Below are 19032 nucleotides of genomic sequence, written 5' to 3'. Positions count from 1 at the left end.
CAATGAGTTAAACCACAAAAGTACATGTAGAATTGGCAGGTGGAAAATAGCCCAGCTCGGGCTTAACTGATATCTCGCTTTCCCTGTTCAGCATAGTCCAACCAAACACTTGGTGTGTTCACCTACTGTACAAATTTTACAGTAGCTCCATCAGGTCAGTGATTCACATTATTAAAAATGCCTGTCACACAGGTACAAATTTAGAATCATCACATTATATTACATGGCTATTCTAGGTCATTTATAGATCAGATCTTATACTACAGTGACTGAAGTTCCCATTACAGCCATCAAAAAGGACACATAATCATTACCCACCGCAAGCTCACATCTAAAGGGATGAGAAGAAGGTGTGGTTGTTTTGGTTTTTTTTTCAACTGACCCAAGTATTACACCCCAGAGGCACGAACCTTCCTCTCAGGGCTGCTCTTGGTGATGGCAGCCCAACTGCTTTTCAGAGTAGTTTAGCACAGGTATTTTTCTTCAATTTTAGGCTCCCTCTGTTTGGATTTGGATTATTTTATGTTATGTAGAAATTACTCTGTTACAGCTCTAGGAAAGACCATAGTTTCTAAGTACCAGTTCTGTTACCTGTGTTGCAGATGTGGTACTTACCACAGCATGAAAGCAGCAGTACAATCTTCATCTAAAAGACACACAGAGCTATGCCGCAATTTGCCTCCGGTGACAACGTGGTACATGTGCTAATTTGAAATGTTCTTGGGGGACAAAAAAGAAAAACACTGAGTTTATATTTTGATGGGTTACCTACTACAGTGTCTACAAAGGATACAAATAGCTTTATTCAGCAATCCTAGCTCTACATTAATTTCACATGTAATTTGTAAATCCACAGAGGAAAGCCATCTTAAAGATGAGAATGTTTACCAGGCCAGTGAAAAAAAAAATTGACTCATGTCATTGTGCCTGCTTGGTGAAAAATAAATAATCCCCCCCAAAGCCCACACCAATTTATTCATGTCAGCAATGCTGGGCAAAAGAGAATGTGTTTAAAATTTAATCACAGAAATGTAAAGGCAAAATAGGTAATGCATCTGGTCCTTGAACGCGTAATATGATATACTAAATATTGATTTCTTAAAAATAATTTATTGCTTTTAATATTTTTCTTTACAACAGAAGATACTCAAAATCCAGAAAGGAAAATTGTAAACTTTTAGTTTGGCATTCACACAAAGTTAAAATACCTGCATTTTTAACCTACAGAGCAACAACAAGAATTATGCAGATTAAAGAATGTTACAGTTGTAACACAGAACCTTCGAAAAAGTTCTTTTTTTTTTCTTTTTCTTTTCTTTTTCTTTTTTTTTTTATTGCTATCTATCTACTGAGAAATAAGAAGCCAAAAAATCAAGCGAGCATTCGACAGGACAGACAGTGGAATCTCTCAGAACACAATATGCTGGTGATAAAATGAATGCAGCCATCCAAATCAACTGCACTGGCACAGGGGTGGAATCGGTTTTCTAAGATTGGGAGTGGGAAAGGAGATTAAATAGTTGGGTGTGCCATACCTTTAAGAGGAGTCATGAATGCCAAACAGTAATAGAATACCAAATCTATACATTCGCGAGCAAATTCCAGACTTCGCTGATTCAGTCTAGAGACTCCGAGTTCAGATGAAATTCTGATGCTCAGAATAGCAGGAGTTTACTCTTGTGGTTTTTTTCCTTCCTGAAGTTTCTATTTAATTTAGCAGAAGCAATGTCATCAGCAACAATGTCATGGGCACATCAGAGGCCATGCTAGTGCATCGGAAAAGAAGAAGAAATAAAAACAACAACCCACTGCTTCTGCAAAAGCTGAATTTCCAGATGAAGCGCTAACTCCAAACTGACAACCGTCATGCATCCTAGGTATAAAATTTCCACTGGCCTTTTAATTATTTTAGTCATCTCATAATTTATAATAAATAGGATAATTGTAACTGATAAATATGTCTCTTTAGTAAACAAAGGAATGAAGGATAGGTATTTATACAGGATGCATAACTGTAAAAAATATAAATACCATCATTACACTTTGCCAATGAAAAGATTACTGGCTTCAAGAACAGTGTTTAGACACAGAATCACTGTAAAAATCATAGTGTACTTAGTACCTCAGCATCTTTTTATCAAATTAAAATCACAAAAATTAAAACAAAATAGCATTTTAAAAAGATTTTTGACCTCTAGTTCCAAAACTACTGTTGATACATAAAATAAAAACATTTCTTAATGATTACCCATCTGAGGGACTTTACATAAAATTATGGTATCTCCTAGAAAAATTTAGATGAGAAAATTTCATTCCCCTAACAAATTCCATGTATAAAACTGCAAAAGAAAATCAAGCAATGATAAAAGTGTGGAAAAATACTGCAGAAGTGGTTAACACCTTTTGGGCTAGGATAAGTCTTGACAAAATTCTTATGTAAGCTCACCAAAGAAGGGATGGATATGTGTAAAGCGCTTTTGCACTCAGACACACGCACGCACGCATATACACAAACACCCCCTCACCCGCACGCTTTTCTCTCTTTTTTTACAATCAAATATATATAAGCATAAGTTCAGCTTTCTACATATGTTAGTGTACAATAATTGTTTTGCCTCATATAATTACATTTGAATATTCTTGATTAAGAAAAATTCAGCAGTTTTTGAAAAGAAGGCTGCATTTACAGTGCATAGCTGTAACAAAAAAAGAACATCATCATACAGTATGTACATAAATAAAAATACTCCATTTAACATTTGTAAATACGCAACTACTTTAGAGAATGTGCACACACCCAGATAGTTATATCCAACTCTCATTAATAATGTAACACCACGTCCGCTCATTAGAATAAATCGCTGAACAAGCTGCACATTTGACCATTAACAAGGCTTTGAAAATTTTGCTGTGGAAGATCAACGTTGTAGACATTTACATGGGTGTCAGAATTAAAAGATGAAACTTCAAAATGTTAGGGAAGCTTGAGCCTTTCATTTTCTCTTCTGCAAGGACTGAAAAAAAAACCAACCACAAACCAACCCCTCCCCCAAAAAAACAAAGAAAGGAAAAATCTTAAAACAAAGCTAAAACAGATTGTAGGCTTCTGGGACCTGTGGTTTCTTCTGGATTGTCATATTATCACTGTGTCATGAGAAGAAGCTTCATTTAAAAAAAATAATAACGCAGTGTCTGATTCCCAGACATCAGCAGCCATAGTTCTCAAATTTAGGGTTTTTTTTGTTCGTTTTTGTTCTCTTTTTTTGTTAAAATGCAATATGTACAGATTTTGCAGTTCATCGTTGTACGTGTTTCTCTGTGGAACTGCTGCCATGTCTCGTGGTTTGCATCGAACTGGCGAGGGATGCCCGGCCGGCTCCCCCAACACCGATCCCTTGCGAAAGCCAAGCTGACACCCATGGACACGCATGTGCTTACTGGACAGGCATCCTGCCCTTCACTCTTTGAGCAGCTGTGTTCATGTAAACCATGGTTTTGAACAGAGAGTGTAAAGTAGGAGAAATTCCTAAGTATGACTTCTTAATTGTCCGTTATTGAAGGACGTGATGTCCGTGAGGTATTCGCCATCCCTCCGTTTTCCTCAGGTGTGATGCATGTTACCTACGCAGGCTCCGCTGTGCCTCTTTAAGTAAACTATCAAAATCCATGGAGTCATACTTGCTTTTAGTGGAAGCAGGATCAAAATCATCTGAGTTTGAATCTGAAACCCAAAGAGAAGCAAGTTCAGGTCAGAGGCAAGAACGGCTCTTGAGTACTTAACATTATTTTCTTTGTACAATGGTACAAACGGCACTGCAGAACCAATCCACTTGTGACCACAGCTTATACAGGATGACAAAAGCCTAAAAATGGTCATCAGAGAAGCTTTAAGTATGGACAGAGCTTTCTGATAAGAAGCAGGACTCAACAAAACAAGCGCACCTCATTGCAGGGGGCATGCCATAAACTGCACGTGCATACAGAGCACGTAAACCAAAACCAGTTTCTCCAAGGACTTGAGCAAAAACACACTGCTGTGTATAGGTCTCAGAGGAGTCCAGATGATCTCGACAGATGCTTCACTGAAAACTCCACCATCACTTTGCAACATGCAACGCCCAAGACTTCTTCTGACAAAGCTAATAGGGGGTGGCTCTGCAGAAAGCCAGGGCAGCCTGCGGGCAGCACGCAGGGGACACCGTTGTGCATGCCTGCCCTGCCTCGGTGTCTCTGGTTTTGCTCCTACTCTGATTTTTTTGTGGCTTTGCTCGTTTAGTGTGTGCCCAATTCATGGCCAAGCCTCACCATCACTGCACAACCTCAGGTGAGCTCCTCAGCTTTTTGCAGCATATGTGGTGAGTCAGAGCAGGAGTAACCGTCCAGCTCTTGTGACCTGCGATACCCACTCCAGCTTTGCTAGTTGCTGAGACACAGACGTCAGTCTCTTCCTAGCACAGAGGAGGGATTGTATGTTTGTGGCCATACCGTTCCAGAAGGACAATTATTGACATGGCTGCAAGCACTGAATTTCCTTTTGGAGTAATCTCTGATTAACACTGATTCTCCGTGGCTCCTGTGTCACAGCTCCGTTACTGGAGTGCCCTTTTCGTGCCATTTCTTGTGTTGAATTAATGAGAACTCCCCATCTACCACTATAAGACACACTGTGCATTAAATGTTCATTACAAGTTCTGTTAAGACAATATCTTCTCACAGAGGAGAGGTGTTAAAACTTCTGACTACTATTTTCAAGTGTTTTCTTTCTTCTGTACTCAACCCAAGGCTGATTAATTCTCTCTGTCCTTGTACTAGCTCATGAATTTTAAAGTTCATCCTGCCATTTCCTTATGTAGCTCTACCAGATACTCTGCAAAATACAGGGAATGCAGTCTGAAGTAGAGAAGCTCAAGCTGTCAGCAGGACAAAGTGAAAATATTCTGCTCAGAGATACTCTGGGAATCCCACTTGGTATGGAGAGACCTGCCAGGGAATACTCCCTGTGATGAATAATGTTCAAGAGGGTTCCCTTCAGACAACTTATTTTAAACCCCAGATTTTGTGAGATACAGAGATGACCCTGGCTTCCACTGCTGAAGATAAGTCAAATCAAGTCAAGACTTCAATCTGTTTTTACTGTTTTTATCAGCCTACATTTTGACAAATGCCTTGCTACCTTTTATATTTTCAACATCAACCCTATATCTCTTCAGCAGTCAATTGCCTTTTCTTAGCTTTACATTATCGGTTTAGCCACTGAAGTGAATTATAGCATATTCATTGTGAACAATGCATATCATCTTTACCATTTACTCTGAAAATACATCAATTGGTTAGAAAAAATATATCTGTATTCACTTCCTGCATTGTACAAAGCTGAGGGCAGCACATACAAGATTTCATTAGCATTATGTTACAGGGTTATGAGAGATTTTAATGACTGTGGTCATTTTTTCACAAAAAACCTACAATATCTGATTAATATAGATTCAACAGCAAAATGTCCCTTGCTATTTTATTCAGAAAAGAGTATCTCCCATACCTTTAGTCTATTTATACAGGTGTCAGGAAAGGTTTAACATTCAATGAATACTTTACATTTTAAAAGGTAATTAAATAAACGGCGAGTTTATGACATATTATAATATTACAGAGGACGTTTTGGTAGTCTGCATGGTCTCTTTCTGCATATACTTAACATTAGCATTCCTGCTGGATCAGTTTGAGCATCTCCCAACATTGTTGCAAGGGGAAGCATCAGACCTTGGCCCAGAGCATGGGACAGAACCACACATTTTTGCCCAGATAGGACTAGGACAGACTCAGGTGTGTTATCGCAGCCAATATGCACAGTTGGGACTGGAGTTATCTCAGCATACTGAGGTCTGGAGACTGGTGTACACAGTGCCCGACATCAGGGGGACAGCAAACACCAAGAGATTTGCTAAGCTCTCCACAGGCTGGAGCCTCTTATCATGACTGGAAGGCCCTGAAAGGGGACACTTTCATACATAGGTGCTTATACACGATGTGAGAACTATCAGTTGAGACCCATGGCCTTTGCTATACCAAGAGTCGTATTTGGTCACAACCCCTTCTAGCTCTTAAATCTGAGAAGCTATGCATTCTGTTTAAGGAGAGTCTCTGGAAAGTCCTACACTTCTACAGCACAACTCATGGCAATATAAGAATCAATGAATTTTGGGGGGGCGAGGCATCTACTTTGGTCTCTGTTTATTGATCATATAAATAAACTGAGTCTTAGAACCAAGCAGTCATAGCATAGCAATGAATAGTAAAGTGTGCGGGATGTTTTTGTGGTGCTATCGTTTCAATATGGGAATACTGGGCACTTGTTTTTGATAATGATGGAAATGAGGTTTAAAAGAATTTTCAGAGCCTATAATATGTGAAAGAAGCCAGCTCAGATTACAGCTCAGATCAGAGCTCAGATCAGTAGATTTTTAAACTTCTTGCAGCAAATGAAGATCACTTCCTTTAACTCCCCCAATCATTTAAGTAATATAAGCAGCAAACAAAAGAGAAGCAAATACTAAATCCTCCTGAGTTGCGAGCTTCCATTGATGTACTTTAATTCATATAAAGCAAAATACCTACCTAGGTCTGCATAGTTAGACTTGCAAAATTGCTTGCGTCCACAAAAGTACAGCTCAAAGTCAGGTTCATTTGACCTGCGTAAAGTGTATCCATTTTCAAGAGCAGCAAAGGCGTCACAAGTATAGCGGTAGGTGATGAAACCATAGCTGTCTCTGCAATTGAAAAATACAGTTGTGAACAAAAGCTGAAAAGAGTTAACACATATAGTGTAACCCCTTCCTGAGAGCAAGAACAGGAGATCCAGCAGTGGAAATGCCAGAAGTACTGCATCCATTTATCAGCATGATTGTTCTGTCATGCAGCTAAATACTTATTTCTGGGACAGGAAATCTCAACTAGCAAGATTAATAAATAAGGATGAAAGAAAATAAATAAGGTTTTGAACTCAGCATGTCATCTGTCACAGCACTTACAATGGTAACTCCCATACCAGTAATCCTACTGACATGATTTTTTACATATGGCAGCTCACAAACAAGAAGTAATCATCTTGAAAGTTCTTACCCATCATCCTGCAAATTTACTGTGCACTCCTCAATTTCACCAAAAACTTCGAACCGGTCCCTCAGTTCTGTTCGGGTTGTGTCAGGTCTGATTTTACCCAGATAAATCACACGACGTTCCTCCTATTGAGAAACAGCAACAGGGAAGGCATATTTTTATCAAATGTGTAATAGAGATGAACCTCTACATATATGCTTGCAAGACACACATGGATGTGCAGAGCTATATAATGTATAATTATAGTTAATAGTCTCTTGTGGAAGACTTAGTTCATCCTGCTAGTAAGGTGAGATAGTTCTCTCCTGGAAAGCATCTAAGGTATTTAAACGACACTGTGTTTGTCAGGCAGTGCTCCTGGAAGATTTCAGTGCTTGCTGTCACAGTTCTGCTACACACTGACAGACAACTCCCTTTGCATCCTGTTGCACCTTCTTCCCTTCTGCCCTTTCTACCACTTCCCCTCTATGACTGTAAACCCTTCCAAATCAGGAGCTCCCTTTCTCTTGTCATGTATCCAATACTGGGCAAAATCCATCTTAGTTGTGGAGTAGAACAAAGTAACAAGTAATTGCAGAAATATACCCTAGATGTGACAAAATGTATAACAAACATAACATCATAAACTCAGATGACTCATTAGCTGACTCATCCTGCAATTAGCTTTTCTACCACATTCCATACCTTAAAAAAAGAGGGAAAACTGTTAGGGGCTTAGAAGATAACTTTTATGAACAGAATTATTTTTGCATGAAAGCAGCAGAATAAAATATGCCCAGTGGTCACCATTACCTTTTCCTTTCTTAGGAAAAAGAACCTGATTGAATTCCCTGATTTTTACGGGCTAAAGTGTCATTTACATGTTCCTTTGACATTTGGAGCAAAACATCAAAGATACTTTTAAAACAATCGGTCATGGTCATACCCTTCCTTTCTGAGTGGAAATGCTCAGCAGAATGACAGAAGGACTAGGAAACCCTGTGAATGTCACTTTATGATTTTTTTGATGAACACTTCAATGAAGATAGAGCGCCAAGCAAAGCAAAAAGCAGAAAGAGATCTTCAAAACACTGACCTTAAGTTAATCAGGGCAAAGAAGCACCAGCTACACATGGCCTGGGTGCTCAGCCTTCCTGTCTCAGATCACCTATGGCCTGAAGAACCCTGGCACTACTGGCCCTTCTGCTCATCCCCCACACATTGGTTCCATAAATCAAACCACCACCACCACCACCACATTCTCAGCTGGCGTAAATCTGTCAGTCAGTGGAGCAATGTCAGTTTAAACCATGAGCTTCAGCACCTGAGATTTGCACAGAACGTAGGTGCCAAATGCCAAAGGAACTATACTCACTGTTGAGAATTCATGACTGTCGTAACCTGGAGGTGCCTAAAGGCTAATGACACCTCAACTGTGCAATGCGAAAGGCCCATGGGACCTAAATACAGACTCGCATTCCTGCTCAGAAACATCCTAGCCTTGAGAGATAGGTAGCTTATAATGTTGCAATTCAGATATAGCAAGAAATGGATCTTTTCCATGAGTACCCACAGAGGCATAAAGCACTAGACATTCCTGGACCACAGATAAAGGGATTGAGGTTTGACCCAACACATGTAGAAACAGAAATTATCCTGATGCCTCTTCTTTACTTCTTTGAGCACTCATTTGAAATAAAGGGACCATCAGAATTCTTCTTAGCTACCAGGGTTCCAATTGTGGCTCCCTGTTCCCAAAAGAGCACTCCTTCCGGGGAACTGATTAATACAAAATAAACAATTTCTGCAGCAGGAAGCTGAAACTAATACACCTGCCTCTCAACAAAAACTCCTTCTCACTGCCACACTCAAGTCAACTATTTTCACTGACACTTTTCCTGGCCTCACAAATTTCAGGGGCTCAGATCCAGTTAATCTAAGCTCCTGAGAAACAACAGTCAGTTCACAGATCCAGAAAACAGAAATCCAGGAAATCCGATTACTCGCACCCCAAAGCCCTATCCGCTGAGGTGTGGCTGAAAATGTGACCACTGGAACCACCTGGGTCTTAGCTCCCTGGTCAGCCCAGCGGAGTCCCTGGTTGCTCTACCAAAGTATGTACATGCTCTCCTTAATCAACAGGATCAGGTAAGTATCTCATTTAGATGCTCTAAACTACTGCTGCTTTTGATTACACGAGGAACCGAGGTGACAGCTTTGGTGGTCCCCTCTAACCCTGCTCGGACAGGAACTTTCACTTTCAAATGCTGTATCATCTGAAGTATGTGGTCCAAAAGCTGTCCTTGTTCTCTACCATTGCAAGGCAGTCTGGAGAAGATAAAAGAAGGATAAGTATGCTCATGGGTGGCCATAAATCCAGGGAAGAGGGGAACTTTACAGACAGCTGCTGGTTTTTATCTCTGTCTGTACTGTGTCCCAGTCCAGAGGAGTCTGGATAGGGCTCCAGCGAGCTAGGGACTCTGGAGTGCAAGCAAATGAAATCTGCATTTCTTCCATTTTCCCCATTCTAATTCCACCTACTTTCAGTATGGTTAGGTGCCATAAACTTGAAAATCAGGAAAATCTGCATATGCACAGTAATTACTTTTTCAGACTGTTTTACCAAATCAAGGATTTAACCGCACTGAAACACTTGATAAGAAACAATTCCATTGATACCTGCTATTGAACCTAAATGACTGACCAGATGGAGCAGAACATAACATAGCAGACTGTCTAATATACTTTAGCTGAGATAATACATCTCGACTGAAAAAACATAATGTTTTGCTCACTGACATGGAGATTGTTATATTACAGTGTGATAGAAATAACTATTGCATACTCTTCCATAAGACTGTGTGCATGCCTGCGCAATTTTTCCTTCTTCTATACCTCTAATAACTTTTATAGCTCTAATACCCCTTTAAGACAACTGTAATAAAGCAAAACTGAACAATTTTAAAAAAAGCCTGTTAAACTATCATTAAGGGAATAAGTTAAACCTTCAAAATTGAGGAAATTCAAATTTAAAGCTGAAATGCACCATATGTTCTCCAGTGTGCACACATGAGATGTTCTTTCAAGTATTTTTTAAGCAGAATGCCATGATGGTAGAATACACTGGAGAGCACAGGATTCACACAGCATTGTCTTGGTTAACTTTAGTTTATTTAAAGCAACTATGAAAAATGTATTTGTATTCACAGAGACACCTGCCTTTTATTCCCATTAATAATAAAGAGCTATACAAGCCTAACAAGATTACAACACACCTCTAAATGTTAAAGACCTTTATTTTATAATAAGTTACATCCATATGTCCGTTTATGCATATTAAGTATGCTTTTACTGCTCTTGTTAGAGTAGATGATATATGACTTAGGAACCTAGAGAATGGCAGTGAAAAGCTTTTGTTTTCAATTTAATGTGGGCAGAGGGAAGATGCAGGAAACTCCAGAAGATACTGCTCATATTTCTCTCCCAAAAGTGCAGTTGATTTATTTTGCATTGTAAGGTTTAAGCACAGTTCATTTATGTACCAGGTAAATAAAAGAAGAAGAGTCCAGCCACCACCCTCAGCCTCAAAATACCTGTCTTCTTTTGGTTTATCTAAATCTCCTCCTTCATAATCTTGCTCCTTCTTCCTTGCAGTAAAAAACATTTGAATGGGCAGATGTGGCTGCAAATTTCAGCAAATTTCAGACTGAAAAGCAGTATTTCAATTCTCAAATGAAAACAGTATTAGAAATGTCAAAACCTGAGAAATCAGGACCAGGATATACCTTACACATCTAAGGAGCAACAAAGGGACCCCTCATCCTGCAAAACATTTACTGATGCTAAGGATATTTTTGTCTTGCAAAGGCTTTCTCCAAAACTTTACTTCGTGTTCCCTTCCTCATTCTTAAACCTTTATTTCACATGGAAATAAAGTGCAGACCACTGGGCATATTAGTTTCCACAGGTTTTTTTGCACTGGGCTAAGCAGCCTGTGGAGCTGAGGGCAGCCACTCCAGTGGTAAAATCCACAGTGCTGCTGTCCCTGCTTTCCCTACCGCTTGTTGTCTGCACACCTGTGGTGCATACTTAGCTCTTTAAGAGCCAGGTAATGGTTCATGTGAAGCTGAGAGAAGAAATCCAGGGCTGTTTTAAAGCTGGGGTCTGCCATGGGCTTGTGAAAGGCTCTGCTGCTCCTGCCAGCAAGGGTGGCTGGCTGGGTGCAAGCCCTGGGCCTGCTTTGCCCTCCATACCCAGTAACCTCTGCTCTTCCAGCAGAAAGCCATGAAGACTTTTATCCTTAGAGCTGGAGGACAAATACCATTTTGAAAGTGCAATGGGTGGAGTTGGGCGGAGTTTAAAAAACCAGAAATGCTATGGATGGAAAAAGACAGTAAAGCTTAAGATTCTGCCATAATAAGAATACAAAAAATTTGCTTTAGATTAAAGAAGAATTGTGGACTAAGTATGACCTGCGCAAGTATGAATGGCAAAAGCATGATACACAAAAACTGGAAAAGAAAGAAAGAACACTGCACAAAACTTTCAAATGCTACTGTGCGGCTGAGGACTGAAACAGTTCAGCTGCATCAGTCTCCTTGGTGACTGCTAGAGAAACAGTGATGGACCAGTAGATCTCAATACTTTGGTAACCTGTTCGATCCATTTTCAGCAACTCATACAGCAAAGGTAGAGTGCTGGGGATCAGGACCATCAACATGAGCAACGACAAAAAAAATCCAAACTAAATATACAATGTACATTGGATCCTCCATTACCGGGAATGCACTCCATTATACTCTGACTCCGGTTTTAGACTTTAGAGAAGCCAAGCACTCATTTATGAAACCACCCTTCTCCTGCCTTCCTGTTGTAGAGTAATTTATTTTTTTTGAAACCATGTGTTTCTTTCCGCTGCAGTGGCCTCACAGCACATTTATTTTCTTACGCTTGTAAGCTCTTTGGGACAGGGACTCTTTATGCTTGTCTGATGGAAGCTGTCAGCACTTAGAAATGAAAAGCAGTAATGTTAATAGTAATTTTCCATTCAGGTATAAAAGCAGACTTTGTTATCCCTCCTAGCAGCAGTCAGAGCATGCAGCACCGATCCAGAGCACCAGGCTGCTTATCAGACACTTTAATCTCCCAGCCCTGCTGCACCATGCCAAAGAGGAAGCACAAACTGGTGGCTCCAGAATTGAAACGTGCTAACTGTATTTCTAGAGCAGTGTCTTGGCAAGTATTTGCCACATGGTCTAATAAGCTGCTGGAGTAAAAGTCCTGCATAGCTCAGAAATTTCCTGGGGTGTATTGGAAGAAAAAAGTAGTTCTCAGGCTTCTTGGCAAATCACTGTGATCTGCTTTGCTTGGGGACTGGATCACAGTTCCTACAAGGCCCTGAGCAGACTGTCCTGTCCTGCAGTTGCTCCTCAGTTTTCATCATGAATGTGTCTACATTGTGATCTGGTTAGAATTATTAAGCAAGTCTTGGTGGTAGATCATTCTTATGTTCAATGAGCAGCCACTCTAAAATGAAATGTCAACCCAGTGAAATAAGTCATGATCAAGCTAAACTGTGCTAAAGTTTGTTACATGAGCAGAGGAACCACAATCAAAAGCAAAAATAAAATGAATGAAAAAAATAGTTCTTACTCTCTAAATGGAAAACAGCTTGTGAGCTTCGCCCATATTTTTTAAATGTGACTGCTCAAAATTAAGACCCCAATCTATAAAACAGGCACTGAATCTCCATTAATCAGAGAGGGGAAAAGAAAAGGAAAAGGAGAAGAATATCACAGTACCTTTTGAAGTCAATCTATCTGTGTATAGATATAAGTCTAGACAGGAATTCAGGAGCCCATGGAGGGAAATGCTAGCTCGGGCTCTCTGTTGCTCTGAAGGCACCACTGCCAAGGTGGTGCGAGCAAGACTGAAGGGGCAGCCATTTAAACATGCCTCCGCCAAAGAGCACGAGCGCAGGCTTCTGCAACAACCCTCCTCAGCATTCCGCCAATATGCCTTGGCATCTGCCAAAATACGAGCTGCCTGCACAAGCAGAGGGCCCTGCTGCACATATGGTTTTGACAGATTAAAATATGTGAATTTTTTTTGCATTTGTTTTTCCTAGATTTCCCACTCTGCTTGTCACGTGGAGGCTGATTCTAGATATTGAACCAATAATACTTGATGGATTTCAGCTCAGTCATAATTTGTTTTGTTTCCACTGTTCATCCTTTCTACAAGTAAATCCTGAGATCATAGCATGGTGCTTGTCATGAAGAAAAGTCACCTGCCCTGTGTAACACCTGAGGCATTAGTACTGCCCAATTTTAGGCCACTCTTTTCAGTATCTGGAGGGACGTGACCATAAATCAATTCATGCAGCAAAAGAATGAGCTAGAAAGAGAGTAAAAAATTCCCCAGTGCAGACAGCAAAGAAATCTAAACTTAGGTGACTGTAGAAAGAGTTCAAGTGAAAGAGAGAGGAGATTCTTGTGGCTGAACAATAAATGAGTTGAGCCCCTCTAAGAAAGAAAACAGTGACACAGAAGAGACCCATAAGCCATGCTTCAACAGACTGAAGCATCGGAAATTCCACCTGAATTTGAGGAAAAACAACTTTACTTTAAGGGTGCCGGAGCACTGGAACAGGCTGCCCAGAGAGGGTGTGGAGTCTCCTTGTCTGGAGACATTCAGGACCTGCCTGACACATTCCTGTGTGATCTGTTCTGGGTGAACCTGCTTTAGCAGGTGAGTTGGACTAGATGATCTCCAGAGGTCTCTTCCAACCCCAACCATTCTGTGAAGCCAAAAGGAGTAAGAAAAGGAGGAGAGAATGCTAGAAATAATACAAATTTTATCACCGACTTCATGGGCTTTCCTTTCTCTGCTGTCCCCTAACCCTCACTTATTTGCACAGGGAGTAAACTGGCACGATTCAATATAGATCTTTAAAGTAAAAGTGCTGATAGACTTTGGAGAAAGGAGTTAACAGGATTTCATCTACATCTCCTGTAGCTCTTACACAGGTGACTGGATTAAATTTCTGCAATGTTCTATTTATTGATATTTATTTTTTTAGTTCTGATTTATTGATGTTCATTAATAAATAATTTCATTACTGAAGTTAATTATCTTGACAATGCTCAATTTAGAAAGAAAATAAATTCAACCTTGGTTTTGAAAAGTCTAAAATTTCTAACACAGTAAGTTATGACGCAGTGTATCTGGAGCTTTTTAAATTTATTTTCTTTCCTTTCCTTCTTTTTCTCTTGATTAGCTCATTGCCAAATATTTGTTTGTTTTAAACTAAATCAAATTTCCTCCCTCCTCAGGCAAATTCAGGTTTATTTATACCAGCAAGGTACCGTAATTGAGAAGTAGCAAGATACACCCATGACAGAGGTCTGCTTGAATCTCTAATTTGTGTTAGATCTACGCGAGAACAGGCTGTGTAAGTTACGATTGCTGGAAGGTAGTGCTCATCTCTAAGCAGATGGAAGCCAGATATTTTAAAACTAACTGCAACAATTGACTTAAATATAGCCCTGTCTGAAGCCAAGCAAAATTATTCTATTGCCTTCGCTGAGTTGCAGATCAGCACAGCAGAGCATGTTACAGCTCTAAATCTCATGGTTTACAAAATATACGTTATCACCCACACTTTGGAGACAGGGCCCCTGAAGCAGAGAAAACTGAAATGATATGATGAAGCTCACTAAGAACAGCAGCAGAGACAAAAATCAGAAACTAAAGGTGTCCATTACTTCCCAGAACTTTTTGTTGCCACAGACTACACCAGCCTCTGCCAACCTCTGTGCACTCCCAGTTCTGTAGCTATTAGAAGAAATGCTACCAAGTGTGTGACAAATTACCTTTTACTACAAAGTCCACTAAAGCACTGGAAAAAAGATCTATTTCTTGTGGTGAGCCCTGGACAGACCACTAAGGGAAAACCTGGAAACGAAGGTGAAGTGTCCCAGACTGCCGGTTCATGCAAGAGCCAGAGCACCGCCAGAACAGCAGTAATGGCGCAACTGAATGGAAAGAGCAAGACACAGAAATCCAAGCGGAAAATGTTAAGGCAAGCCACCAAAGGGGCTTAGCAACTACTAGGAGTCCAGATTTATAGCAGCTCCCAATTTAATTTATCAAAACCATCACACAGTTGCCAATGGGGAACTAAAAAGGGGCAAAAGCCATCTGTCCGTTTAATAGCCATTCTTCCATCCTACAGCTACAACAGCCAAGAGAGTTGCTCAGCCCCACATGGGTATTTCCTTCGCCTCAAGATATTTCAGTTCTTTCACACAGAACAATGATGAACAAATAATTAAATAATACATACCCATTATGAAAGGGCCAGCATAAAGTGACATTTTTAAATTGCATCATGTCTTCAGACTATTTATTTTTCTAAAAATAACTTAAAAATTAAGTGAGCCATAGACAGAAAAAAAATTAAACTCATGCTTTTCGATCGTAGTTTTGAATTCTGTCATCTGCACCCTCTACACAGACAATTACAGCTACAACGAAAGTCCAGCAATTGGTATGTAAGCTGACTCCTTATACTCTTTATGTAAAAAAGCAGAAACATAGATAATAAACATTACTTAATGGTACTCTGGTAGGTGATATATAGTATAAAATGCAGGTTCACTGATACATCTGTGTAAGAAACAGACTGGTTCACTTTTAGTTGTCTGTTGTCAGGGATGAAACCGTTTTCTAGTAAGCCCTTTGTATCTGTTGACTGTGAAAAACATGGAGAGTTGCAATTTATAGAACCTGAAAAAAATAGTATTGTAATAACAAAACACAAATTGTTACAAAAACATGTATTTACCTAAAATTCTAAATACTAAGAAATACACATAAGTAGACTTTTGTATTTTTTTTCTTTTATAAAAAAGAAAGAAAATAAAGTCTGAGTTCTAGCTTTAGATATCTATGAAAAGAAACAGAAATCTATTTCAAAATAAAAGTTATCTTCACAGTGCTTACAATTGCTTTCTGCCTCTGTCTCTCCCTTTGTTTGGCCCTTTCAGATTCCCGTTTTTCACACTCTTTGCGGTATTCTTCCCTCTTCAGCCTTTCATGCTGATATTCCTCATAGCTGTCATATCTAGGAAACATAACTTAGTCATTAAATCAAGCACCTGCATTTGTGAATGTAAAATTAGTAATACAGTTTCTGCAAAGCTTTGTTATCTCTTGAGAACCAGCTGCAAAGCCAACCAAATGCACACAAAATACTCTACCTGGGTCTGCGACTGCACGGTGATCTGGATCGCGATCTTGCATGTGAGGGAGAACTTCTGTGTGCTCGGTGTCTACAGTGGCTGGACTCATAATAGCAACAAGATCTGCAGGAAGAAACACATTCACTTCTGTCATTCAGTTTGAATCTATTGACACAATTTTCTATCTCTTCCCTGAACTTACAGTTTTTTCTAAGCTACCAGTGAGATTTCCCAGTGACAGTTTGCTATGTCCTAGTCGACTAAGGGGCCTCAGGTGATTTCCGCCACCCCCAATCCCTTCTGTAATGTTGCTTATTGAGGGTAACACAGAGCAGAGAGTCAGCCACTGTCAACTTCATCTGATAGGGAGTGCAGCTAGATTGGCAGTGGGCAGCTCACAGATAATGGGAAAGGTTAGTTGTGTACATATCTCACCAATTGCTCTGCCGCTGACCTGACTGCCTCCACTCAGAAAGTGTAAACTTAGCAAATTTAAAGGATAATGGCAACAAGTGTTTCTGTAGAAACCCCGTAACCTTCAGAGTTAATCAGCTCAGGAGCAACAGAATGAGTTGCACTGGATTGAGCTATTTCTTGTCTTTTCTCTCTTTCTTTTAGGTTGCTTTATGTTTTTGCTGTTTTTCTTCTTATTAACTATGAAGATGATATATGGATTTGCTGTACTGTACCTTGAAGAGGATCTGCTACAGGGTGACCTTGATCTCGATCGGGAATATGGAGAACGGGAACAAGACCTGCGTTGAGGAAAGGACCTTGATCTAGAGAGTGTCCTTTGGGATCTTTGAGAAAATAAGGATTTGGGTGGAGACACTGAATCTCTGCATGGAGAGTTAAAAGAAGAGCAAGAAGGCGATACATCAAATAATGAATAGGCTTGTGTCCCATCCCAAGGGTAGCATAGTTTATCACTTTCATCTTCACTGTCATCGAAGAGACCATCCATTGCTAGTCCTGAATTTATAAACATAGGTAGTTTGGAGAATTGTTCATTACTGTAATCTCTGTCCCTTAGTTCTCTGGTCTTATCTGCGTCTTCATCAAAAACAGCTTGGCTGGGGTGACCAAAATGCTTATTCAGTTCAGCCCGAATTTCCTGGTCTTGGAGCTGTTTTCTGTTATTACCATGGGATCCCTGCTTACTTGTCTGTAAAGTCTCTTTCTTGAAATACTGGTCTTGTTCTAAAGAAGAACAAATCTGACACTGCCACCCAGGTGAAGAATCCTTACATTCTAGTTGTCTGGAGTCCTGAAGTTCCTGGGATATTTTAATGTGTATTTCCGATTTTGAATTCACAGATTGACAGTAGTCATGGTCACCAAACAGCCGCAAACTGGGCCGTTTTGTCTTTCTCTCCTCATGTCCACTGGACAGTCCTGTAGTCTTGCTAAGCTGTACGTACAGCTCAGACTGTTCTGGACCCTTCTTGGTTGGGTTATTTCCTTGAGAACCAGAAGACTCACTATAGCGGGGCTTTTTGGAAGGTGGTACAACAGTCTTGCATGATGACTTCGGCTTAGGTGAAGTCCTAAAAGGATTATCCTGGTTGGCTTTATGAGGAGGGGTCGTAGGTGGAGTTAGGCCTGAGGGGAAAAAAAGGAGGAACAGAATATTTTTAAGCACACATACAATGTTTATAAAGGTGGCTCATGTGTTTCTTTAAAACAGATACAATGCAAGACTCATTCTATGTCACTTTAATTTAACACTGTTAATACTGGGAAGAAGAGTTTTTAGGGTACGAGACACCAAAGGTCTGGTAATAACAGCAACAGTACTAATGCATTGCCATTAATCTTCAGCATCACTTCTGCCCCTCCCCTTCTTCCATGACATACACCTCTCTCTCTGTAGATTTTGACAGAAAAGATCAAGAGATAAAAATCAAAAGAGTTTTTTGTTAAAAATCAGAAAAGTTTTTGATCTAAAAATCAAAAGTCAAAAGAATGGCACCGTCAAAAACCTAAAGAAATTATCACACAAAAACCTGAATAAAAGCAAGCCTGAGAAAAATAAATGAGTGCTACCAAAGGAGCCTCAGTAGGATGCAGAACTTGAATACAAGGCAGTACAGCGACTCTACAACTCAAATGCAATGACTCTTCGTCTCCACAGTCCATTAACTTAGTAAACCATTGCTAATGTATGTATAAATACATTCTTGCAAGCATAACTAATACATTTCGCCTGAAATGTGGTTCTGCAACTGAAAACCAAGTGAACAGGACAACTGCAACTGTAAATAATCATTGCATTTAGAACTAAGTATTAGTGAGAGTCATGAAGCAAGGAGTCAAAATGAAACAGATAAGTATTCAAAGACTAAAAATATCAGTTACTACCAGGATTTTTCACATAACTTCAATAGATTATATCGCTATGGTGCGACAAAATTGCAGGAAGGACTAGTGCCCATTTGAGTAAAACCTAGGAATCAAAGTATTTTTTATAAGGGTAGGATATAACTCGAATATTTTCTGTAGAAATCATGGAAGTTCTTCAGACTGTACAAAAAAGTAACACAGGACACCAGGAGACAGTAACAGCAAATTGCAGCCACTCTTCAGGTAGGTACTTAATATATTACGTCTGAAAAAGTTGCTTCTCTCCAATTGACCCTAATGTAATTTAGAAGTATATATGTTTAAATTTAAATAAATTAGGCTGAGATTA

The 19032-nt window shown here is 39.7% G+C and overlaps 1 protein-coding gene across 4 annotated transcripts in view; it reads right to left on the bottom strand.

Moving 5' to 3' along the window:
* Positions 1-3617: 3617 nt before the first annotated feature.
* PPARGC1A (PPARG coactivator 1 alpha) overlaps positions 3618-19032 on the bottom strand; it is a gene marked incomplete at both ends in the record, with an annotated part of 360763 nt that continues 345348 nt past the window's right edge. For 3 of the 4 annotated variants that reach the window (XM_080344250.1, XM_080344251.1, XM_080344253.1), the window contains 6 exons: positions 3618-3721; positions 6616-6767; positions 7120-7241; positions 16102-16222; positions 16359-16463; positions 17030-17942. In XM_080344250.1, the coding sequence (XP_080200376.1) occupies positions 3618-3721; positions 6616-6767; positions 7120-7241; positions 16102-16222; positions 16359-16463; positions 17030-17942 (1517 nt within the window). The remainder of the gene's footprint in view (positions 3722-6615; positions 6768-7119; positions 7242-16101; positions 16223-16358; positions 16464-17029; positions 17943-19032) is intronic. The other variant, XM_080344252.1, reaches the window with a different exon arrangement.

This window comes from Nesoenas mayeri, assembly GCF_963082525.1.
Source record: "Nesoenas mayeri genome assembly, chromosome: 4".
NCBI lineage: Eukaryota > Metazoa > Chordata > Aves > Columbiformes > Columbidae > Nesoenas > Nesoenas mayeri.
Note: the sequence above shows the minus strand (reverse complement) of the source record. Positions and strands in the feature narration are given on the sequence as shown.